Source organism: Echinococcus granulosus (assembly GCF_000524195.1).
Source record: "Echinococcus granulosus chromosome Unknown EG_S00079, whole genome shotgun sequence".
Classification (NCBI taxonomy): Eukaryota; Metazoa; Platyhelminthes; class Cestoda; order Cyclophyllidea; family Taeniidae; genus Echinococcus; species Echinococcus granulosus.
Window position 1 is genome coordinate 273904 of NW_020170459.1, and position 26559 is coordinate 300462.

Consider the following 26559-nt stretch of genomic DNA (forward strand, 5'->3'; position numbering starts at 1 on the left):
TGAGAGCGGGACTACCTTTATTCCAATAATGGTACTCGTAAATTTGAATAATAGCACTTTTTGGCATTTACACGATTTGACGGTAACGGACAGAAGACATCTGCAGTTTACCAACTCGCCAGCCACCGTGCGTGTCCATGCTTGAGCTGAAGCTGCAAAGTTTAGCAGCCTTTGCCAACATTGAGATTGGGCTGCTGTTTCAACATGTCCATTCCTGTCATATTCATCCAGCCGGCGCATATCAACGACAGCTCAGGAGTGCTCATAACTATCCTTGCACAAATACACCTACACAACTATGGTTTACGCAGTGATTAGGCCTATAATGATATTCGGTGGTCTGAGGGTGTGGGTGTTGCTGCGTTCCTGTCGCCCCTAACAGCCTACACGTTGACGTCCCGGTGACCTCGGCCGAAAGGAATGCAATTCATTTTCATTTGTCAGATATTTTCCTTTAAGAAATAGCAACAGAAATACATTAAACAGATCACGTTTTAATCAGCATTTGATCACAAGGTCTGATCGGGCATGTTCTCGATAATGCATATGCTGTAAACTATTTTATGATGACACACATTGATTACGAAAAGAATTTTGATGGGTCTCTGTCCTCCTCATCGGTAGCAATCGCTTTTTTCTGACGATGTCTCTCCATTTTCGGGTTTATTTCACGTGCAATCTTTGTGTCTTTTAAATTTTATTTCAAAAGCACCAGTTGACACCTTAGTTGCTTACTTCGTACTTATGCACAACTCTCTGGAATATACTTCCTGTCAGACGATTTCTCATCAGCCCAAACTTCCGTCTGTTTCAAATCACAGTTGTAAAAACGGATACCTAATCTCTTAACTGGATGACTTGTACTTGTCGTCTGTAACCTTCGCATTGAACCAAACCTAACCTATGTTGCAGACTTAGCTGACGACGTAAAAGAGGGGAAAAGTGAAAGCATCGATAGTAGTGGTAGTGATGATGGTGAACAGAGAGTGGCTACAGTGCACCAATACATGCCCAAGACCACTCTCCCCGTCTCGCTGGACACTGGCAAGCCGACAGTGTGCAGCGTCATCGGTGGTGGGTCCGATTCGCAGCGCGCCCCCTCCGAGACTAGTGAGACCGCAGCATCGTCACCGCCGACGCCACCCCACCTTCTTGCATCACCTCCTGCTCCCACCACCACTACCTCGGCGGACCTCACTGATCTGTTGGAGCGAGCTCTAGGCTCCTCGGTGCCTCTGCTTAAAAATATCTTCTTCGATTTTGAGACTTTCCTTGCCAAAGCTCTTGTTGGCTCTCATGGACAGGACCTCCTCTTAACTGGTGGCCTCTCTGCCCTTCGGAACTCCTCGTTGGCGGTGGAAATTGTCATGCTTCTGTGCTCGCAGGTAGGGCTCTAGCTAGTGCCTTTGAAGAAGTCTAGGCAGGAAGAGAAGGTAGTGCTCTTTATTCTAACTAGATTGATGGTAGGTATGGTGATTTAGTACTTTATTCTATTTGCATAAAGGCAGGATCTTTCAAGGGTGTTGACCACCTTACGATGAAATAAACATTGAATTGATTGCCTTTACCAATTCCACATCTTGTTTGCTTGCTTGCCTGATAGGAATGGCAGAACTCGCTGCAGAAACACGCCGGCTTAGCCTTCATCGAGCTCGTGAACGAGTGTCGCCTGTTGGCAAAGGCCTCCCGCGAGCACTTCATCAGCGTGGCTCATGAGGCCGATTTCATTTTGGCGCGTCTGCGTAGCCTCGAGTTGCGCCGCCAGACAGCATTTCGGGCGACGACGCTGCGACGCCAGCAATGTCGCGTGACTGAGTTGGACACCCACCAAACTCGGCGGCTGGAGGCGGGAGCAGTGCGTGACGGTCTGGTGGCTGCGCACTGCCTAGCGCTCACCCAACATCTCCTACAGTGCCTTCAACAGGCTCCGCTTCCACCCCCATCGCTGCCATCGGCGAATCGATGTGATGTCATCACCCCTGCCTCCTCGGCTCTTCTCCGACAGATGCGGCTCTTCCTTGAGCGGACGAAGCGGTGAGTGGATTGTCGCCTCTCGGTTTTGGAGTTCTGTTCGTGTATACTCCGATCAGGCACGTCACTCCTGGGTGTCTCTGATCCTTAATTCACTATGGACTGATGCAATAAATTGATCGGCAAAAGAGCTACATTAGAATTCCTACTTGTATTTGCTGTCAAATGTGTTTTCCATACAGTTGGTAGTTACATGCGTATTTGGTGCGAGCAATGCATTTGCATAATTGCTTCGCATGATACTACGGGATCTGTAGTCCTTCAAGCACTTTTTTTCAGAAGTTTTGGATCTTTTTGCTCAAGTGACCTAACAACGGCCAATTTGGAATAGGTTTTCTATCGTCTATTTCTTCTGGCTCAAGGAGGTTTATATCCTTCCATTTTCACTGTCCTAGATGCAATTTTTGGCTTGCCTCTCGAATTGAGCTTTAGAAATATCTCCTGTGAAGACTTACATTGGTAAAATTGTGCTATTTCTGATTGTGGGTTTTGTGGAGATGTCTTCTTCAGGTTTCTTTGTTATTTTTCGAGTGGATTAGATGCATGCATCTAATTAAATACCTTTTTTTCTCTAAATTGGAATGTTTCATCTTTACTCCGTTTTTCCATACTCCCAGCCCACCGATACGTATCTTCTACCGCCTTGACACCTGGGAGGATGATAGTCGACGGCGTCGCCGTCTAGTCATCAATCCCTTCGGTTCAAGCCACCCCGAGGCGACTCTGCACTCTTCACCACCTCCAGTACCCGCACCACCACCAACTCTGGCTATTGATTCCACCGCGTTGAATCTTCTTCCTCAATCGGAGCAACAACAGCATCAAGAAGAAATGACAGCTGGAGGGGGAGACACGCAGAGGGGCAGTGTGGACTCCCTGCAGCCACCATCCACTCCTTCAGCCTACTCGCCACTCACACTGACCGAGGCCAGTCTAGCACCCGGTCTCGTGTCTACACATCAAGACGTCTTTACTTTTGGACAGTTGGAACCAGCCGCTAACGGTGAGTTGCTCCTTTCTCCTCCTCTCCTTTGTCCATTTGTTACTCTGGGTTCTTCAAATTGTAGTGAAGACTACTATTTCTAGCGCGATGTGTTCTTGTACCTCCAATACAAACTTGGAGACAACTTTGCTCACTTTTGATATATTATAACGCTTATTTGCTTGACTTTCTGGACTAACGAGAAAAGCAAGAAGGAACGTGAATCACATTTCTACTCATGTATATTGCAAGTAGATCACTTAAGCAGTGTGTGATCAGTCTTTTGAGTTGATGGAACTACCGAATGTGATTTGCAGATCCTGCGGTCGTCTCCACGCCATGCCAACTTATCACCGCGGGTGCAGCAGTGTACGGCATCCTCTCCATCACCAGCACCTATTTCGCCTTCGAGACCGATCCCGGTCACGAGTTGAATCAAAAAATCGACCCTCAAGTCAGTTTCTCTCTATCCCTCTTGAGATTTTTAGTTAGTATGAATATCTTTTTTGGCTTGTTAGGTGTATTTTCTCTTTGAGCTTTTGCCAGCATCTGGTGTATCAGATAAGACTGGTGTTTTATCTGTTTTAAATCTACCATTTCATTTGACTGTAGTGGAGCTCAAACAAAAAGACCGTGAACCTTTGCAGGTACACTCTGAATTAATCTCTTAGCTTGTTTAAAGTTACCATTTCTCAAAAGTTCCTTTTAACTTACCCTCATTCCAACTACACTATTTAAGACTGTAATTTATCCTATGTTAATGTAGTTACGACCTAAATAAATTGCCGGAGAGGGGTAGTTCAATAACCAATTATGGTGTTCTTAATTGCCAACATATTTCTAGCATTGCTAAGTCGATCACCCTTGTACACCCTACAAAACTCTACCCCGGGTTATTGCATAAAATACCATGCCAACAAACCTTTCGCTCTACCCTTACCCCTGTTTTGGGATGATCACTTACGTCTTTGTCATTTCAACTTCGGTTAAATTGTTTTTAGACTACTTGACCGTTGTAACTGTGCAGATGAAGTTTTCAAACCTAACTTTTTTTCATGTATTTTGCCAAGAAAAAAGTGGTCACCATGCCTCGCCCATGCCCCCGGTCTCTGCGTAGATCCGCTTGACTGCTGAAATTTTTCACAGTGAAGTGTTAAAACACTCCCATATCAAAGTGTCGTAATTAACTTGCTTGTAGCTTCCCGAGCCCTCCTCAAAGACGAAAGAAGACACAATGATAGGATCGAAAGTGCATTGCTGACGTACAGCAGGATTGGGGGCTTTGACTACCGAATCCCAAGTCTCCGCGTACCTGAAATAATGAGTTAAGCAAATAATCAAGGCATTACATGTTCATCATGTTAAAAAATGAATGCATTGAGGTTCATTTTTAGAGTAAACGGCTTATTAATGATTTCACGCGTTTTTGAAAAGTGGGTTAGGTTTATTGTTAGGTTCGCGCGCAAACGGAACTCGATTGTATGACCTCTGCCTACGTTAAAATATCTCATAGCTTTAGTTATTTGATGAAGAATGCTTGTCACTGTTTTGAATATTCTAGGTACAACTTGGTGATCGGTAAAACTCCCACCCTATAAATGAGTTCGGCGTCTTTTTTAGCATGTCCGCAGTTGTTGACCTCCCAGCAAAACTTTTACTTTTACCCTGTAAAAGGTGTCCGTCCACTTTTTGTCGTTTCTGCGATATTTCAAATTCGAACATATTTGAACGGGATTTATATGAGCTGTCTTGTCTGTATTCGTCTCCCGCTTGCGCCCTTGCCTTTCAGTATCACAAATCGACTGGCACTTGCTTAATAAAAATAATTACCACTCGTCAAGTACCCTTATTCTGTCTCATAAATCGTGGTTGCATTTGTGGAGCTCTATTTGAATGAATCACTGAACAGCGACTTTTTTGCCAACTTGATCCCAAATTTTATTACCTGCTTAAGTTCTGACTTCCTCACTGTGTCGCAAGCAGTAGTCGATGTGGGTTTCGTTAGTTACTCTTTGTTTGACCTGTGCAATTTCACTTGATCGTGAAAAAATTTGCATATTATAGCGTTAGACTGAGGTTATTTTGAAGGGGTGCCGTTGTTGCGTCCCGAGCTTTTTTTGAAGAAGAAGGAAGACACAATACTAGAGCAGACTATGAATTTTCAGCGTGCAGTAGGGCTGAGGGTCTACTGGCATGGCTTGGAGGCCAGTCCATCTTGCGAAGGTCTAATCGCAGAGATCCAAAGTGTCCCTTTTGCCAAAATCGAGAGTTAGACAAACAATTAAAGCGCTACGACTATCATGATGAGATTTATTTTAAAATCTGGCGATCGATCTTGTGAAACATTTTTTGATGTAAATAGAGATTGCCCTCCCTCGTTTCCTTTACTTTAATAGAATAAGCTGTAGACGGAGAGGCAATACTACTGAATAGGCTTTTAAAACTCACCGACTGGTCAGCTAATAAACACTAATTTACTACTCACCTCCGAAAATTGTTACCGGAACGCATAATATAGTTTTTTAATGGTCTTTTTCGGCTGTCTATTAAAATCTTTTGTTTTTTTACTCTCAAGAAAGTAGGGAAAATTCTTCTCTCTTGCCGTAGATATTCAAACATTTGGAAATATTTGCAAACCGTCTTAGTTACTTCTATGAAAAAGTTTTACCAAGTAGTACCAAGTAGTGAGCTACTGCCGACTCAAACCCAAGTTTAAACTTTCTGTTTGGGTCCAGCATCTCTTTGCGTAAAAAATATCGCCGCAGACACACATCCCCGCCACTTCATTGAGTGGCTTTTTTAGCGAAAGTTTGCATTGAATTTGATCTGAGGTGGCTGCACCGCATTTCGTTCTTTTGTCGGTTTACAACTTTAAATTTGAGCAAATGAAAACGATGTTTATTGCAGAATTTGAAAATTTAGTGCTCGTATTATGGAATTTAATGCAGCGCCCCGAGACCTCCCTGAAGACGACAGAAAGCGTAATATTAAGGCAAAAGATAGGTATTGTCGACTTACAGAAGGGATTGGGGCTTCTGGCGTGTTTCGGACGCCAGTTCGCTCTGCAGAGGTACAATGGCGGAGCTTCTAAGAGTTCCAGTACCAAAACCGTGAATTAAACAAATAAGGTATTACGTAGCCTCCCTCTCTTTTTGAAATTCGTTTCTGACGCTCTCCTGTATCGCCCATCGCATCGTAGTTGGTGCTGTCGGGAAAAACACTCACAAATCAATCGTGTCAGTCACTGAATTCGAGTCTGACTGTCAAGTCACTAATCCTCTGTGGCAGTTTTACTGAATTTGGAGTTTCGTCCTGCCTGGGAACTGCACTGGGAAAAGCGGAAATGTACTGGTTATCTTGTGTGTCAATCGTTAGACGTGGAACACTGGCCAAAAGGTGGATTTATCTAAGTAGAGAAGGGTTTTAAAATATTTCTGTGGGGGTAAGATTTCGCATCTACTTATCTTGCTACTTTGGTCTAACTTCGGTGCTGCCCGGGTATATCCGTCTATCTAGGTTCTATCCACATAGTAGAGAGGTAGAGGAGGTATTGTGTGTTTACTCCATTGCCCCCTTCACACAGGTACCGTTGACAGCTTTGTAACAAACTTTTTAGGTGGTTCAAGGCCACGGCTAGTGTACCTCCAGTTGTTAATAGCATTCCCACAGACCACGGTACTGCGGCAATTGCCGTAGATGGACGTAACTTTCAACAATTCTGTTAGATTTCGCCACAAATCCTCCCATCCGCTGCCTGAGCACTTCTTTCGTCATGCTAACGTTTGCCACTCAGCACTAGAAATCAGAATATTTGCCCTTTAAAATCGAGTTCGATTTCCACTTCCACCAATGTAGTGCCTTGAGACTTCCCCGAACACGAAAGGGGACATAACCCCCGGGAAGAATATGCATTCTCGACGTACAGAAGGACTAGGGAGCTACTGGCATGGTCCGGCGGCCAGGTCGACCGGCGGAGGTACCACTAGCAGAGTCCTTAACTGCCGCCACAGCAAAACCGGGAGTTGAACAAACAATTAAAGTGTTACACTAATTCATTATGCGATCTGTTTCGGCTTCGTTGCATTTTATCGTGTTTTATTCGCACAAATGACTTTGCAGAGGGAAAACGTTTACCACCGCTTAAAATATAAAAAGATTTTAAACTATCCCAAATCCTTCCCCACTTGAGAGTTACAATTACCGTTTTACCACATAAACGCATTTACGTGATTCTGGGGTTGTTAAACAGACGTTCATTCTGTCGTGCTTGTAGGTCCTCGCCTACACCAAAAACCTCTACTCAAAGTGGCCGTTCAGTGAAATTCGTGCTGTCTTCACCCGAAGGCATCTGTTGCGCAACGTTGCATTGGAGATCTTCCTAACCACCCGATGTAAGTTCCCAATTTTGCTAAAGCTGAATCCCTTTTTCCTCCTTGGCAACTCACTCATCCTTTAATTGAAAATTTACTTAATCTTTGCATATTCGGTCAGTGCAAATCCAACGCCTAAGATTATGAATGGAGCATATTATATATATATATTATTACCTTGATCCCGAACCGTTTATCAAGAAACCAAAGGATTTCAGTGTACTTTGCGATCATTTACATAAATCGGTCCACCAGAACTTTTTTTGTGCTCTCTACTTTCCTGCTAGTGTAGATGCTCATGCCATCAAATGCTGACTAAACCTGCTAAATGTGGTCTGAGGGTGTCCGCTTTACGAGCCGAGTTTGGCTCGTTCCCAGAGTTACAGTAGCTTTCTGTACAATTTGCTGTGTGGCATTCGGGGAAGCTGTGGCATGTGGTAGTGAGGACACCAACCAGAAATGATTTACGTCTGTTTGAGTTTAGTGATGAATCGCCAGACGATAAAGTACCACCCACAGGATAATCCTCCCTTCTTTCTTTCTTTTGAACAATCACACGAAGACGTCTGCATCGATGTTGATCAGGGTAATGGTGGAGGAGGGTGTCAAGTGTCGTATTGACCGTTGTGGGTGACGAATCGAGTAGTTTACGCAACCCTTCAACTGGGAAGGCTCAACCATGCGCCATGCTAGGCAGATGTGTGTCCTCTACTTTCCGTAGCTCAGCGACAACTGAGAATAGGCTTGAAAGTCTAGCGATTTGTTCCTCGCTTTCTGCACGTTCGTAATGAAATTGCGCCGTGGGAGGAGGATTACTTGCTGACTGAAACGTGGTGGAAAATAATTATTGTACGCTTTGCAATGTTGATTGACCCAAACCATCTACTCACTACACTTTCCCCACTCCTAAAGCACTCACTCTTTCACTTCCACAAGACTGAATTTCGTGCATTTGGGAGTGGTGAGCTGCAGATGCCATGCTTGAGTATGCATCGTCCATTAGCTGCGCGCCAAACTACAGCTGATTAGGGTCTTGACCTCTCTCTGCCTACCCGACACACCTAGGCACAAATGGAACGTGTAGGAAAAAATCTCCTTCCTGAGAACCAGCTAGGATAGACAGGAATAGTCGACTTCTGAGTGGCAAGAAAGTGATAATCACATTCCTACAAGACCGCACAACGCATTTCAGGATCTCATTTCATCACAAAACTGATCCACTTCTTCCCCTCAACTTCCCTGATTGTACTGCTTCAAGTGGGAACTGTCACCTCTTGGCATTGGTATCGGATGATAAGTTGGAAATTAAAGAATTATAATGTCGCTGGAACGGCGATGAGTAGGCTTCTAGTCTCATAGGCAAAGCCTGTTATAAATGTGGAAATCGCAAATTTGTATTCCTTTGAAAAGTACTGTTTAAAGTTGTGCCCAGTCATTTAATAGTTACTAGTACAAAAACGGAGGGAGCTTGTCTGATCACACTACAGTTTCTTTGCGTCTCTGAGATCGACATTATTTTAAAAGTTAGAAGTATTTTACCCTTACAGTTTGCATTCAGAACAAACACCAATAAGGTAAATGGCTTTCTGTCTTGTTTTTCTGGCTTTCTAGGAGTTGACTACTGGATATGCGTGTCACAAGATAATTGTCACCGCCACTACTCATAATTCTGCCTCATTTGGATCCGAATACCGACTGTTGTTTCAGATATGCAACTCCAGTTCGTGGTGCGAATCAGATTCCCTTTAGCACATTGGGCTTCACAGCCTCAGTGGTGAAGCTGAACTTGACGGAACTTGAGGGAATTCCCTCATAGTTTTCGCTGAGTGTGCTTGATAAATATTGCTCTCATACACCCTAGGTCCCTCGGATCTGCAGACGCTTTCACAGTTTGAACACTATGCATGCCTCTTTTCTCATTTAACTTATGCTTTCCCTAGTAATGTGTTACAAATCGGTTCGCTATTACTAATATCTTCGCCAGTAACTGGGTTCCCAATTTACAATTTAGCTTCCTTGTGCGCGAGTTTCGAGGTCTTCAGCCCGAAAAGTGATGGATAAAGTTCACAAAGCGGTCGTCTTTATTGACCAACTTACTGTGGGCAGCATGTACGCATCTGGTGAGTGAAGAGCAGAGGCTGAGTCTGGGTCTGAGTAATCTCACTTACGTGCATCTGCAGGAATAGACAGCCATGACCTTCGAGAAGTTATTAGTACAGTTAGGGTGCACCTTTGCTCGAGACGGGCCGATTAGGCACAACTGGGTGGGAACACGACCCTCTAGAATGCTGGAAGATTCATGATCAATTGAAACTTCCAGGAAGTTGAAGGTCTCCTTTGACTTCCTAATCCAGTTGTTCAGTAGCATTTGGAAGTTAACTCCATTTTCGGAGTGTTTTAACGCCTAACCAAGGGGGGAGATCTGTTTTGAGGGCACCAGGGATATATTAATAAAGGGGAACTGAGCGATATTGGACGAATTTGTCAGTGAATGTGGGTGTACTTTCTCGAGGTTGATGGAGTGTTACACTCCTTTGTGATTTCTGCATTAATCCCAGAATTTCATTGTTTCCCGCTTGCTTGGTTTGAAATTGTCACCTTAAATGCTGCTTTTTAAAATACTCTAATAGTTATACCAAGTTGCACAAACTTTTTTGTAAATATTAGCTTTTCTTTTGGAAATATGGGGTGGTCATTTGTGTTTTTGTTCAAAAAAATTGTAGTACTCTTTAGACTGCCCTCTTCGTTAGGTTTCCATGATCCTAGCATCATCTAACTATCGCCGCCTCTTGTTCCACTTTTTCTGGTTCCTTCGAAAATTAACACTGGCTCCGGCCCATCTAGTTTAGATCTCTCCATCCAATACCCGTTACTTCCTTTGTAAGCACCTTCTTAAATGTGGCTTTTTAATTGTCTCAAAGGGATCGGTGCAATATTTTTGGTAATCTCGATGTTTTTCGCGGTGCTAAATTTCACATAGAAAGTACAAGAGGGTTGTGATTTCGACTCTACGGTGAATGCAACACTGTGAATCGAGCTATCGCTGTTTCTCGTTCCCATGATTAGGATTTGTCTAAATTGATCTTTTACTTTCACCGGAATTTGAAGGCTATTTAAATGATTCATCCGTCTGTCTATTTGAACTAAATTTCTTAGTCGACTCTTACCTAATTTATGTAGGATTTTCCACTTGTCGATGGCTCTTGCCTAACTAGTGCAAAAGAGTGCCTTGGAATGCTGCTTCTTGAGCTCTCTTGATGATAGCACCTAATCAGAAAATTGGCGTGCTGTTTTTAGTAGTCTTGGTTATGCTCACGCCGCCTTTCTATAGTTTCTAAATTACTTAAAGATACTCATGAAGTGCCTGATGACCATTCTATTCCACTTTAGCTGCATTCATTTGCATCAAAGGTGTTCTTTGAGTTACCTGGATGGCATCTCTGATTCGTAGTCACGATGATATTCATGTTGGCGATAAATTTTTACCCTTCCACCTCTTAACTCAGCTTCAGTATTGTTTGCGTTGCCGGACGAGTCAACAGTGCGTCGAGTGGTCTACGCCCTCCCACCAGTGGGCATCGGAGCGCGCTACGGCGTAACGCAGTCGCACCGAACGAGTCTGGCTACCGGGCGACAGCATCTCTCCCTCTCACAGGCCACGCAGCGATGGCAGCGTCGCGAAATGTCTAACTTCGACTACTTAATGTGCCTCAACACCTTGGCAGGGCGCAGCCTTAACGATTTAAACCAGTATCCTATCTTTCCCTGGGTTCTCACAAACTACACCGACTCCTACCTCGACCTGAACGAGCCGGCAAATTATCGTGATCTCTCGAAACCTGTGGGCGCACTCGACCCCGCCCGAAAGGCCTTCTTCGATGAGCGCTATGCGGATTGGGATGATCCCACTCAGCCTGCGTTCCACTATGGCACGCATTACTCCACCGCTGCGTTCGTGCTCAACTACCTCATCCGATTGGAACCATTCACTACTCTATTTCTCAATATGCAGGTGCAATTCGCTTTTATGTCCCTTTTCAATTCCTCTCTGGTTGCTTATAACTTACATTTCAGACGTCTTAGAGTTGCATTTTATTTTTGCAATTGTAGGCGGTTTGTTGTAACCGTAGGAAATGGGATAAAATTCCGTTAACAATTCTGTTTTCATCAAACAGGGTGGGAAGTTCGACCACCCCAACCGGATGTTCTACTCGGTGGAGGCGACATGGGCGGGATGCCTGCAGAGCAGCACGAACGTTAAGGAGCTCATCCCTGAGTTCTTCTACTTGCCGGAGATGTTCGAGAACACCAATGACTACGACTTCGGCGCTCTCGAGGATGGCACGAAACTCGGCGACGTCATTCTGCCCCCTTGGGCCACCAGTCCCGAGGAATTCGTCCGCATCCACCGACAGGTCCGTTCCGCATTGCCCAGTTTTCATTGACTGTCTCTCATTGATGCGTTCCGATCAGATCTCCTCGTTGGTTATTTGTTCAAATCAATCACTTTTAGTGTTCGTTGACCCGGTTGAGGTAAATCCACCCTCTCCTTGGTTGTTTCCTCTCTACTTCAAGCGTCCAATATTGCAGCCTATTCATGCAATTTCCTAATGTCGACTTTGACTTGAAATGTTTTGTGTCCTTGTTTCATTTTTTTTTCAATCTGACTTCCTACTGACTATTTGACGCAGTTATTATCTCAACTATGCCTAGTTCTCTCCTTTCTTTTTCCACCATCAGTTCACATTTATTTTAGCTTATTCCTCTATTACATGAAATGGACCGTTCCATTGTTTAGTTCCTTGCTATTCCAATCCTTTACTCTCTTGCTGGAGCCCATGAGTCTAACTGGGTTGTTCATTCATTACAAATGCTCAGTGTGTGGCTTAGCATTACTTTTGTTTTTAAAATCTATCTTTCCTTGTTGCCCATCTACCATTTTTATGCCTTCCCATGCGTCGCCGACCGATTCTTTGACTCGCTCAAGTCAAATCTGCTGTATCTTTCTTGATGCAACTTAATTTTATGTACTATGAAGTGTTTTCCCGATCTTGGTATATATTCTCTTTCTCTGTGTATTGTCTTCGAATCCATATGCCCTCGCCGCATTTTTTCGCTATTCTGTGTCTCCAGGTCTCAGAAGGGTGTATAATTGGCTGTTTACCATGTAACGCCCCTTGATTTCCCTGAAGACGAAAGAGGACGTAATACTAGGGCAGAATATATATTTTCTAGCGTCCAGAATGGCTTGGAACTACTGGTATGGCCTGGAGGCCAACCTACTCGGCGAAGGCATGATGGGGGAGCCTCTAAGTGGCTTGTTACCAAAACTGAAAGTTAAACAAACAATTAAAGTATTACATACCCCTCGCCTCTTTTAAGCGTCATCTTCGGCGCTTCCCTCGGTCAACGTTCAGCGTCGATCATCAAGACGTAGCCGGTGCTGTAAGGAAACTACACCAATTACACCACTCATTAAATTTTCTTTGCAGCTAGAAAGGTAATTGACTGCAACGTCACTGATCCCTCCTGGCAATTTTACTGGATCTAGAGCTGCGTCCTATCTGGGCGCTGTATTTTGGGAGAAGTGGAAATGTGCAGGCCATCACGTATGTCCATCATTAGTCGTAAGAATACCGACCCAAAGGTAGTCATTTGATAAAGGACGGCGTGTAAAATAGTTGCTGCTGTTCTTACTTCAGTGGTACTCATCCATATTTGTCTATCTGTATTTCGTCCAGCTAGTAGGGATGTGGTGGATGGACCGTGTGTTCACTTCATTGACATCTTCATATATGTACCGTCGACAGTTCCGTAACAAACTGTTTTAGCTGGTTCACGGCCACGGCTAGTGTAGCTTCAGTTGTTAATACAATTTCTACAGACCACAGGACTGGAATGGTTGCCATAGGTAGAAGTTACTCTTAACCATTCTGTTAGAAGTCGTCACAGATTCTCTTATCCGCACCATAAGCACCTCTTCCGCTCTAGGGTTTGGCATTCAGTAATCGAAATCAGGATAGTTGTCCACTTCAGCTTTTCAAAACTTCCCTGAAGACGGAAGAAGTCATAATGCTAGGACAGAATATGCATTGTCGAAGTACAGAAGTGATTTGAAGTTGCCGACATGGCCGAGAGGCCAGTCTGCCTGACGGGGGTACAATAGCGGAGCCCCCAAGTGTCCCATTACCAAAACAGGCAGTTGGACAGACAATTAGCTCACTAAAACTATAGTTTGTATTAAATTCTCAATGAGTCCTTGAATTTTCGCATCCTTTAATGATATTAGTGTCCTTAAAAGCTGTCTAATCTTTTACCCTGTGCGTCAGCTCACTGTCTTTTTACCTTTATTTTCTACCTTCCATAGAATGCTTTGCGGCTTCAGAGCTTCTTCTTCTGTTGCCGTAAAGCTTGCAAGCCTGAGATTAAGCGTATTATAAACGTAGAAAAGGGTTGAAAGACTGATTAAATACAAAACGTGAGTCATGGATGCCGATTTTCGGGAGACTGGAGAGACCCCCTTTCATTATTAAGGGTAATATCATTCTGGCTTCAGTGAATATTCGTTCCTCATTGGGACTATCTCTATCTGTGGACATCGAATCACCTTTCTTGCTTAATTGGTCGTGTAATCACCTTCATTTCCTGACATTGATGGTGGAGGCTCGTGTTTTCCACTTCCCTCGCATCTGGCACCTTTAATCTTCTCAAGCGTCTCCTTTTCCAATCCCCTTATTGAATTCATTCACAAAGGAAGTGGAAAGTCGTTGATTATCCTTTAGTTATATCTTTGGTACTTACTCACATCAAGATATGTTCTTGACTAGGAAAAAACCTTTAATTTACTGTTAGAAAGAGAGTTTTGACTTGTGATATTTCTTTTTCAAATCTTGGAAATTTCAGACTAGAGTAGCGCTTTGTTTTTCAAGTCGAAGCTCATGAAATCCAGATATTTTCATTTAAAATGTGGACTTGAGATCCTTAATTCATATCTATGACTTTGTTAGGCTTAGTTCCCCGTCTTTTGTGGTCGTTAGTCTCAGCACGATTACACTTCACTGAAAAGCGATGCTCTTCCCCTCCCGCTGCAGTTAATGCACATTTTCTGCATGGAATTCAAAATATCCTCATGACCGTTGTTGTGTCCTATTTTTCCCATTTTCTAGTCTTACTTCCTTGTCCTCCATTCTTCACTGCTGCATTTTGTGGTCCACTCTAAATTGATTCTTTACGTTTTGTATTAGCAAATATCCGGGGTTATCGGTTCCAACTTTGACTCATCTGAATTTGTTGATGTACGATTATCCGATAGCAGAAGTTTCGCCTTCCTGAACCTCCTTCCGTCTCATTGATAGTTGTCGCTCCTCTGTGATTATGCACCCAAGTTTATTCGAAAATTGACGTGTTTTGAATTTTCTTTTCAACCAAATCCAAAATCTCAACTCATTATGGCCTTATTTTCTTTGCTCTTCTTTCCCTCGCTTCAACTCATGTCCCTTATTAGTCGTTCACTGACGGTTATTCATCTCTCAACTTCAATGCGCGCTCCACGCGTAATGGTGAGCCTCTGACTTTTCAGCGCCTCAGTCAAGCCGGCTTTTTCCGGCTAGTCTCACTTTAAACCTTAAAATTGGAAATAAAAATTAAAACCTTAACACCTAGCTCCCCTTTCAAACAGTTTAATCTGTGTAAGGTTATTTTCATTTCGTGGGGAAATGAGCCACACCTTTTTCCGGTCCAACGTAAAATTACATTTATCAGTGGATAATATATTGAATGTCAGACTGACTGTGGTTTGTTGAAACATTTGGGACTTATACCTAGACATGACTTTTTATACAGTTTGCATGGCTTCCAAATTGTCGCTACGGTTTTTCAAATATCCCATTCCTCTTATTGCTTCAGAAATGTTTTTTTGAAGCCGAATGGGTGTTATCGGTATGATTGGGACCGCAAGTCTCCGGTAGTGTAGAGACCATAAAGTAATGGACAGAGAATGTTAAATAAAATTTTTAATACTATTACAAAGTAGCTATTAGGTTGCACTTCATCACACATTCCGCACTCATGCCACTTCTACACCATACATTTCTTTATTTGTTCTATTATCTCATGGTAAAAGCTGATGACATGTATGGTTTGTTTAAAAGCGGCTTTCAGTATGCTTTAATTTGGCTTTTTTCTTTTCCCTCCCTTAGGCACTAGAATCGGAGCTTGTGTCATGTCAGCTACACCATTGGATCGACCTAATCTTCGGCTACAAGCAGCGTGGTCAGGAAGCGGTGAAAGCCACCAATGTTTTCCACTATCTCACCTATGAGGACAGTGTCAATTGGGATAAGGTAGGTTCGCTTTTCGTGCGCAATTTGCAACTCCTCCCCATCCTACGTTCCATGCTCTTATTATTTGACTATGCGAAAAACAACCTTGATCTAACCGTAGTATAAAAAAGTGGTTTGAAATTGCTTTTTTATTTTAGAACTACCTCACCTATCATCTCGAATCATTCGTTTTTGTCTTGAACTATTGCTGTCCTCTCTATTCATACTTTTACGATGCCATTCGATTCTAAAGTCACGGGATAGGCGACGGAACTTCGTGTAAAGTGTTAACAAAAGCCTTGAGCTATCTAAAATGGCTGGTAGGTGGCTTTATTCTGCCAGCAATTCACCGGGATAGAAATTAGGACTAAATGTAAAATAATGCTAGTAATTGTCTGATGGGACTTCAGAAAAGCGTTCGCTATGTCGAAATGCCCAATTCTGTTTTTTGATTGGAGCTTCACGGTCATTGGTTTTCTCTACACCAATCAGAAATTTGCATTGCCACGCGTTTTGGTCAATGCCTGCTTGGTTGTGAAGTTCGTAAAAGCAGTCCCGTCCCTTCGAAAATTGCGTCCTCAATAAAAGTTGTTCAGGTTCTTGAGATGCCTCACCCCATAAACACAAGCTTTCGTTTATTACCAGATCTAATTATTTGTATTTTTTAAGACGTGTTTCCCATTTGCCTGATACTCCGCTTACATCTGTCCGCAAACTTTTTTCCACTTTTTTTAGTCCAATTCATCGCGTCGTTCTTGCTAGTTTTTACTACTCTTGAATAGTGTAGAGGAATCTCCAAGTCACTTGGAAGCTCATTATTCTACGGGAAGCCAGGATAAATCTACCCTAGTCTCCCTGTTTCCGTCTTTTACCTTCCAACAAATTGTTCACTACACTTCCCGTGTCCGTTTCGTGCATCTAATGCCGCGAAAATATAGTAATGGTTGCTTGGAGAAAGGTTCTTGATGGAATACGTAGAATGAAGTGAGCCAGCATCACCCTCTTATTTCATCCCGAAGCATGGTTTGAGGTCCTTTCACGGATCAATTTTAGTGTTATGGGGTGTGAAGAATTAGCTGATTAAATGATCCTCGCTATCCTGGCCGTTTCTTAAGGAAAAACTATCCTTGCACATTTTTCGGTGGTGTAGAATTGTATCTAGCAGTGTTGAGTGCGTAGGACGGATCTCAACCCTATTTTTGATTTGACCTGCGGGTGAAAAGTCGTGGTGAACGATTGCGCCTGCGGTCAATCACACACAAACGTTGACCTTAGTCTGGTGTTGACGAAATGGTGCATACTTCAGGATTGTGGGGGGGGAATGGGGTATCGAATGAGTCATTTGGGATTAACTGGTGATACGTTCTTTCGCTTAACCAACGTTGAAATACATTTAGAAGTCATTTTTAGCACAAATCAATTGGCTTGGTAGCCAGTGTGGGTAGCCTTTCAAAATTGCTTTCCTCTCTTAGTACACGTGCTTATCTTCTATCACAGCTTTCCCTTCTCAGCTGTTTTATCATCGATCATGGTAAACCTAGCTTATTGTTGTCCTTGACACCCTAGCCTTCATCTCCATTTTCAACAATGACATGCAATTCTTCCTCTATTAGCAAAGATAGATGCCCCTGAACTGGATGAGCCCATCTATTTTCGAGCAATTCATCATCAAAGCCAAAGTGCTTAAATCATTTCTGGGAGGTACTTCGTGCTACTGTGTACCGCACCTTCGGCGAAAAAGCGGTACCAAAAGCCCCCCCCCCCCCCAATCCTTTGGAATCGAGTCAAACTCGATTTGTAAGGTAGACAACCACGGACCACGCCCTCCCGATTCAACCGACATTTGATGGTATGAGAGTTTGAGGTGGCAGGAAAACAGTTGCAAGCTCAGTAAAGGTTAGCGCGCCCGTAGAATGACGCCTTTTACTGCTTGCTGACTAAACAGTCACGTGGATTTCACAGGCCTCCTGCGAGTCACGAGGAGCCATTTTAGTGAACCACACGAATTTCCTTGCTTGATTTATGCCGTTATTTTTCGTTTTCATTTTTTCATTCAGACCGTTTCTAGATTCCCAACCCCAATCATGAAATACTTAATTTTATCGCAATGTTGTATTCAAGGGGACCCTACCAACTACTACTGTCGGCCTCTACTAGAAACGTCCTGCTGCATCTACCAACAGCGAAACAAAATCATTCTTAATGGAATGTTTGTACAAAATGTCTAGTCCAAATGATGTATAGCGATCAGGCTCGTATTTCAAACGACTGTGTTACGTGCTTTCATAGACAGCATGCAGACTTGTTTCCATTTCCTGTCACACTTTTAACTTTTCTTGAGCTCTTTTATGCTCGATGATTGAACTTTCTCGCCGAGCATGTCTCTCACTTGGCACTCACCAGGTTTGGGTTTAGTTTGGAAAAGATATGACTTAGTGGGCATTTTTGAAAACTCCTGTTTCGGTATCGATGCACACATTTCAGATTGTCAAAATTGATGAAATTTCTGCACTTTGCAGTGGTGGGTTATATTCGTTCATCCTCGTGGTACCAAGTAACAGGGCAACAAGTACTGCGTCAGCCCCGCGTCTTTTTTTTTCCTGCGTTTACTATCTTTACGTCGTTATGTTTCTCTACGACAGAAACAAGTTTTGTCGATAAAATGCATACCTCTCTCCTTCTGGTGGGGAGATAAAATTGCTCATGAGGAAGTGGAGTGCAGACTTCACAGATGTTGGGACCTGCTGCTACACACAAACGTCAAATTACTGCTTCAGTGAGGAGCTGTTCTTATGCCAAGAACTAGAACTTCCTCTGAACTTTAGAATGTGTACTAGTTGGAAAGTAGCACCATCACCTGATAGACTGCACTTGATGACCTGAGAGATTAGTAGCATCGGTGGCGTGGAGGTCGATCCGCTGGAGACGAAGAGGGTTCGTGAATTAAATTCGCTAATGGAGCTGGTTCCCTCTTTATTGTAACCCGCGCGTGTTAGCTGCCATAAAAGCAGTTGTCCACTGTCACTTGTTATAACCTGGTGTTATGTGTGAGTCACCCGGATCCTATCGAGGCCACTAACCAGATGAGCAACTTCAAAGTATGCCTAGGGGGTTATAGTCAGTGCGTTCATGCATAATGGCTGCGTGAGTGTGAGTCTGTGTGTCAGTATTAATTTACTCGTATTTAGCCCTAATAACTATGGTTATCAGCACAGTTGGAGCACGCATTTGCTGGGCACGACCAGTCAGGCAGAACTGAGCGAGATCACGATTCGCTAGGATGTTTGCAGATTAGCAATCAAGCGGAACTTCTAAAAGTCGAGTAGGCACATATTTCTAGAGTGGCAGGCATCTTCAGCACCTCCCTTCACCCGATCGACTAGCGATAGTTGCGTTCAGCCCCTATGTCTATCGGACCGCCAATCTAGACCTTTTCCTCCATAGTGCTCTGTGAAGCAAGGTCCACAAGTGGCAAAGGTATCTGTACTGCGTTGAGCTGCTAGTTCCTCGTCTCATTGTGGACGCAGTTGGTTGTGATGCCTCACCCAGGTGTCGTTCCCGTCCTTGACGTTGAATTTAACTTCACCGTACTCACATAAATTTATTCCTGCCGATAATTGCGGGTGTACGCATCAGTGTCTGTCGTGAGCCTCGTTGGGGCTTCCCGTGCATACTTCTTGGAACGGTTGTGTAACCATTGCCGCGTTGACCAAGCAAAGCTTGCGTCTCTTCGGCACTTCGGCTGATGATTGGAGGCTTTGCACAGAATAATTTGTTGTCCGATGTGTCAGTAAACCTTTAAAAGACATCGGCAGTTCCCTCTTCTGGTAACTTAACTAGTGCTTGCTTGATTGTGTCAACGGCCTCTTCACTTGTCCATTGGATTTGAATGAAATGTCGGAGATTGAATACGCGTAATAGCATGTGGACAGCAAAAGCCATGAGACTCCCGTGAAGTTAACTGCGTTCCGTTGTCAGTGCCCATCGTCTCCTCAATCTTGCGTTGACTGAATATTTGGGACTGCACTGGTAACACCTTGGTGGTCGTTGGAGGGACCACAGATGATATTTTTGATTACTTTTAATCAGCATCGAATAAAACGCGGTAAGAGATGTCATCAATGGATCAGGCGACATTGCAGCGGAGTTGTGAATAGGGCTTCTCGGACTGGGGCCATGGTATTCATGGGAACCTCTGCCGCTTGTCGGACTTTGAGAGTGATCCTCGGACGTGTCCGAGCAGCATGACCAAATCGGAAGTTTAAGAAAACCTTTCTGACATTTTCCACTGGCTGCTCGGAAGATATGTCATTGGTATGCATCTGAGCGTGGATGGCCTTGACCGTTAGCTCCTCTAGACTCAGTTTGTTAAATCACTCAAGACCAAGTAGGCTGGGACTGACCTTCGCGAACCGCGAATGAAATGTAGCATTGTTTTCGGGATCATAGTGGAACTCCACCATGCCAATTGCAACCCTGTCTGTTGACAATGTGGCTACTGCAAGAGGCTAATCGAACGGAGTCGAAACCTTCGTCTTTGTTCATAATCACATTAGCTTTAATTCCCGCTCGAAAATTAGTTAAAGCCTTGCCATATCTGTGGTATGACTTCTGCGCTTTGAATGATTTTAGTTACGTACGTTGATAGTAACTGATTAGCCCTGGGCTTCAAGTGGTTACCAATGCGGGGAGAGTACACTACTGCTGGGCATGGGTAGTCAACCATAGCTGGGCGGGAGCACGAATCTCTAGAATGTTTGGCGATTAGCAGCCGATTAGAAGTCTTCAAAAATCGAACAAAGGCGCATTTTTTGGGGTTTCACGGGATATTACTCCAAATGAGTGGTGCGAGCAGATCTCTGTGCCACTGACGTAAAGATTGACTCGCGATACATTGAAAAGGAATCTCATTTGAATAACGAACCCTTTTTGCGTAGGTCACCGATCCGGTACTGCGAGAGGCATTGGAGGGTCAGATTACATGTTTCGGCCAGACACCAAGTCAGCTGCTGACAACACCCCATCCTCCACGGGGTTCCGCACTCGCCGCCTGCCCTCGCCTCTTTGCCCCGCCCGTTCACGAGGTCACCGCCCGTTTACGTCCGGCGTCGCACGCGTCCATCCTCGGCCTCTTCTTCGTATCCAGCCCTCACCACGGCGTCGGTGCTGATGTCTCCCTTCTTGCTGTCTCTACCAATTGTGTCTTCACTGTTAACAAGTGGAATAAGGCTGCGGCAGCTGCTGCTGCGGATTCTGGTGAGCTTACCGCTTTATTTTTGCTTCTCTCGGCATAGTTTGAGGATTTAAGACCGACCCTGTGTCGATGCTCATCTCCCCGATGACTTGAGGTGAGTTGCCTTAAAAGCTATTAATTTCAGTTCCTCTTTTCTTTCTAGATTCTGTTCGGCGCAAAAGTAAGTACTTTATCTTTTTATTTGAGTTACTCTTCATATTACAAAACTGGACCGTTTTTTTGCTTTCCAAATCACGTTTGCGATTCATAGTAGGTGTTCATCACCCTTTCCCTTTGATCACTTGTAGTTTTCAAGGCAACTTCCCCAACTCCAATGTCGGTGGAGTCGAGTGAGACCTCCTCAAAGTCACAGGAGCCACCGCCGCCGTACTCACCACTGACCTCAAATCTTCCTTCTTCCGCCACCTTGCCCGTCATTTCGGCGGAGAGTCAAGTCACTCCACTCCTCACGCTCGATCCCACACCCCTTGGTAAGTTTTCGTCGCTCGACTTTCCGGTTCGTCTCTTCTACGGTGAATAATTACGCGAACTAGCTATCCACAGTAGACTTTTGGCTTGCTTCAATATGTGATGCTCTTCGAATATTGAAGTGTTATTTTACCCTAGTATACGTAGATGCTCTTTTTATCTTCGTTACCTTGCCTAGTAGTCCCATCGCTATCTTACTACAATCCACGTCGACAGTTGTTGTTGTAAAGCAGCGCAGTTTGATCGTTTGGTTTTTTATTCAAGTCGGAGGTGAATGCTTCAGTGAATCATTGCTCCATGGGTGGCAGTAGACGTGCTTCAAAATAAATTATTGGCAGCTTACACTTTCACAGCCATTTGGATACGCCAAATAAGAGGCCTTACACGCCGTCAGTTGGCTCGTAAAATGGCTGACTTCTTTGAAATCTGTTCAAGCATCTTATTTTGTTTGCCTTTCCTCGCAGCACCGAACCCATCAGGAAATCGGCGCTATATTGGCGAGAACATGGATCCTTCAATTCGCCTCACTGCGAACAACTTTGTGGTGACCGGTGACGGTCGTGCCATCGTCGCATGTGGCTACTTCGACTACTCCTTCCGCATCTTCTCTGTCGACTCAGGTAGGAGAACTCTGTTCTTTCCCTCCCTTTTCTGTCCCTGCCTGTCTATCATACAATTCTGGAGGTGGTTCAGTTTATTGGCATGCAAGGGATCTAAAGACCTAGTAGCTAGGGTGGCATAAGTGGAACCACATGCTGCTAGCGTAGGAGGTTGAAAGGCACCACACAGTCGCATACACAACTGAGACTTGCATTTTGGTAAAGCAGCTTCGTGGAGATACGTTTCACGGTATTTACTCTTTTTACTATGTTCCCATTCCAGTGTTATCTGGCAACCTATCTGAGCTGTCCTCAGTATCTGGCATCAAGTATCTAAATCATACCAATCGTTCACATTAGAATCCTTTCTTCCATTACGTCCTGGTGTAATCTGCAGCCGGCGTAGTCAATATTAATGCTCCTTCGAAGGGGGTTTACCAGCTCTTTGTTCAACGTAGCGCCCGAATAGTCTCTAGTGGCTCTATAAGGGTTTACTAGTTTGACAATTGTTCCATTTGAAACGAGGAGAGAAGCTGCGAAACTAACATAAAGATCGTTTAAGTTCAATAGGGAGCTTTGTGTTCAGAAAGATAGTTGAAAATTTTAAGAAATGCAAGCTCCATTTTATCTAACACAGTTTACACACTTAGCTCCTAGTGTTCCATCACTTTGCTCCGCCGAAAGTCTTCGCTATTAGTAGATGTCTTCGGGTTTTACGCCTTTGTTCCCAAGTAAATCTGCTCAGTATCGTCACGGGGCTATCTCTGCAGCATGCAGACCAAAACGCTGGAGACTAAAGACGTACCTCGTCAAAAGTGGAATTGAAACAAGTATTGCTTTGCGACAAATCTCAGGTCGGTGCGTGCAGAGCGTGTGCGGTCACCAGGACGTAGTCACATGTCTCGGCCATTCGGAATCTACCGCCATCGGACACTGTTACCTCGCATCTGGAGGTCGCGACGGTCTCGTCTGTCTCTGGATCTTCGACACCAAATCCCTTTGTCTCTTCTCCGAGCACTGTAGGTCCCATGTCTTTTTATCCACTTGTTTAACTATTTGACCATCCGTATCTGCTTCTAATCTCTCTGTCTGTCTGGGTCAATCTACCAACATTCCATTTTTATCTATCCCCAGTCTTCCATTCATCTCTCCATTCGTTTACCCCCCCATTTATCTCTTCATTCTATCTTTCTCCCTGTCTACACGATTTATCTCTGTCCGTCTGTGCTTCCCCTTTTTCTACATCGTTTCCGTATCTTCCTTTGCTGAATTAAATTATTTGACTTTCTAGATTATATACAGGAATTCGATCACGAGTTCATTTGATTCATGCAGATGGTTGCTTAAATTATCAGCATCGCTATTCCATCTGTCTGCCTTTATCTCTATTTCCTATTTCTATCGACCTATCTGCCAACTTTTATTCCTAGCTTCTTATTTTTGTTTCTTGAGTTCTTCTCTTTGCACTCTCTTCACATAGCGTCCTTCACTATGGCCTCTCTGTTCTGTTCTGCCTCCACAACACAAGTAATGACCAACTTTTTTAGTTCAGCTCTCCCACTATGAGGTTCTGACTCGCCGCACAGAAAATCATCGAAAAAAATGAATCTGATGTCCAATTTTGTCATAATGACTGAACGTGCTGCTCTTATAGCCGGAGCGATACCAATGCCCCATGTGACCCTCGTTGGACACCAGAATGCGCTGCAGTGCATCGCAATTTCAGCTGAACTCGGTCTGGTATTCAGTGGCTCTGAAGGCAAGTCAATCTTAAGCGGGACTCTAGCTTTCTACCAATCACTTTTTTAATTCAATTTAACTGGTTTGACAGCTTGAAGGAACTCAGTTCCATCTAACGTAGCACAATACCCTACAGTACTATGGTTGCCTATTCCCCCAACATTTGCCAGTATTGATTCGTCTGCCTCGATATCGAACAAAAGCTTAAGGTTTGAGATTGCATGTTCTTCAACGATGGTACTGTTACTCACCGTCCTCACAAAATGGAAATGCGTCTCACGTAAACTTTCGTTACTGCACAGGTTATGCGTTAGTCAGGCGTCCAGGCGCACCAAGAGCTGGCTGAATGCTCGCAGGAGTTAGTATTGAGGCTGAGGACTGGAACCGGAGCCATCCCGACCTGGATTGTTACTGATAAACCTTGCCGATCATCTTTGGAGCGTTTATACCCTTACTACTACGGCTACGACAGTCAATGAACTTTGTAATCTGAGCGGTCTATCAGAAATGCAGTTCCATATGCCCTGTCCTCAGTCAGCATAATAGCTCCTTTCTCAAATAGATTCTCGATTTTTCGTTTCCAAGTCGCAAATAAGTACTACAAAACGTACCTCACCATATTTTATACGGTGTCATGAAAATTAGCCTCATATGGCCTTATTCCGTGATTAGAATGAAATATCTGTTGCATTGCGCAGGGCGCGGAACGAGCGGATGTGAGCTCACACTCTTTGATCACAAAAATCTGAAATCCGAGCGAAATGAGTGACGTGGCGTATGTGTTGGTTTTAGGAGGCGCCTGCCTACTGCACACCACGCAGGGTGAGCTGTTGCGTCGTTTTGAAGCGCCACAAACGGCAGCAGACCGACTGCGCCCCTGTGCTGTCTTTGCTGGAGCCGCCGACGCTGCTGCTGCTGTCGCTGCCGCATCGCCGACACGCCTCGTGGTGACGCGACACGGTTACGTAGTCTTCCAACTCGGCGCTACCAAACTTGCCGTCTTCACGCTCAACGCGCGTCTCGTCGCTGCCACTGATCTCCATCGACAGGCACGGCTCTAATACCCCTTTCTACCAACTTCACTCTCTCGTTTAGATCATTCACTCATTTTTTCCCATACTTTTTGGGAGTCAATGTTAAATTGCCTGTGCAACGGGTTCGACGGCACCTCATATGAAGGGGGTAGTTTTGGCATAGTGCGAACGGGCATTTTTCGATGAAGTTCAATTTTTAATTTGGCTGCGCTTGTCATGTTCGTAGATTCAGAGCGGAGTCATTGAAGAACAGAGTAGCACCACCACCGTCTCTCATTCCCCCCCTTCCGCTCCCATTCCCTCCTCTTCTTCCTCCTCCAACGGTTCCCCACTGGCGGTGTCACAGGCACGGGCGCAGTTACAGTCGAAAGCGGAAGGGGAGGGCTACGCGGTCAGTGCGCTAGCGGTGACTCGATGTGCGCACTTCCTCCTCGCCGCTGGCAATGACGGCATCGTCTCCATCCTCCACCTCCACTCTCTCCGACTTCTCCACTGTTTGCCCCGCTGCAAAGCACCCATCACTGCACTTGATATCAGCCCCGATCACAGGTGAGTTCACACCCCGTATTTTATGTAGAGACTGGTTTTGGAAACTTTTAGATGCGTTCTCCCGCCTTTGACGTGATTCTTAGGGAGTTTTTACTGTGGAGTTGAGTATGTTCAATGTACTCGATGGTCTTGTGCTATATTATCCATGGCGCTTTTATGAACACCGATCGGCAGATTATAGCCGGAAAGCTTAGTGTTGGAGACGATGTTCCGCCTGAGGTTGCCTGAACCCTCAGAAGAAGTTTCAGCTTTTGGATTCTAGAATTTTCAACAACGTCCTCTGAGACATTCCACAAGTGGTACTTCCTCTAAGTAGCCAATAATTTGGTGGTTGTAATTTAAAGGTGCTAATAATATACACGGTAAAACCATTGCCATTTGAACTAGCATAAACAGCCAGGGATGGCACCGACCCGTGACTCAGTATTCCAGCCAACAGACACGAGCGCGGATACCGTGCTCGTGTTATACGCGCGTTATCGCCTTTACAGATTTCGGTTTCCGTAAGTCTAATTCATTGATTGCTCTGGTTGGAGTCTTGATAGCATCCGTACCCGCGAACATAACACCAGGACATAGCATCTACAATAGCACTGGAGCGCCGTAATAGCGCGCTTCTGTTTAGAAGCGGTTGGAAATGCCTCATCTCCCTGTTATAGACTGATGTTTATGTGTGCGAACTTGGACCTTCCCTAGTTTCTAATCCTGAGCGATCAGGAGGCAAGGCCTTCATTACGGACGTCTTGGTTTGCCGACACGTGTAAGCAAGCAGGGGGTACGGCATTTGCTCACCTGACTGCTAGCTGGCTCGTGAGGCCACAGGGCTGCACCACTCTCACGTATTAAAATCTCTCTGTGCGTGCTGTTGGCCAGTGAAGGGAAGTGAAGGGGACCGCCAGTTTCAAGGTGTTTTAGAATGTGTGAAACATGCCACGAAAACGAAAACTTCTAGAGAGAATCGAAACAGCAACGTTTTTAGGGATTGCGGACATCTCCAGCACTTCCAGTAGTGCCTATCCCCGAAATACTAAAGCTGACGATGGGAAGGCAGAAAGAGGCATAGGGAAGCGTGAAGTTGCTGCAAACTAAGTTCTCGTCCGTTCTATCGAACCCTCTCTATTAGAAGCATTTGATAGGCCTCTTTGACAGTGCATATGTTGGAACCCAATTCCAATGGTGTATCTAAATTCGAAGCAAGGCGTCCGTTGTAA

General features: G+C 44.5%; 1 protein-coding gene across 1 annotated transcript in view; it reads left to right on the forward strand. All coding sequences in view use genetic code 11, as the record gives it.

Annotated features, from left to right (window-relative positions):
• The window catches only part of EGR_07518 (Neurobeachin), a gene marked incomplete at both ends in the record, with an annotated part of 60011 nt that overhangs the window by 32445 nt on the left and 1007 nt on the right, over window positions 1-26559 (forward strand). Inside the window, 15 exons of the mRNA XM_024496767.1 lie at window positions 913-1385; window positions 1604-2034; window positions 2649-3034; window positions 3331-3467; window positions 7287-7404; window positions 10890-11395; window positions 11559-11798; window positions 15582-15725; window positions 20642-20960; window positions 21246-21428; window positions 21891-22046; window positions 22880-23044; window positions 23680-23772; window positions 24558-24787; window positions 25026-25348. Of these exons, the coding sequence (XP_024348838.1) occupies window positions 913-1385; window positions 1604-2034; window positions 2649-3034; window positions 3331-3467; window positions 7287-7404; window positions 10890-11395; window positions 11559-11798; window positions 15582-15725; window positions 20642-20960; window positions 21246-21428; window positions 21891-22046; window positions 22880-23044; window positions 23680-23772; window positions 24558-24787; window positions 25026-25348 (3904 nt within the window). The remainder of the gene's footprint in view (window positions 1-912; window positions 1386-1603; window positions 2035-2648; window positions 3035-3330; window positions 3468-7286; window positions 7405-10889; window positions 11396-11558; window positions 11799-15581; window positions 15726-20641; window positions 20961-21245; window positions 21429-21890; window positions 22047-22879; window positions 23045-23679; window positions 23773-24557; window positions 24788-25025; window positions 25349-26559) is intronic.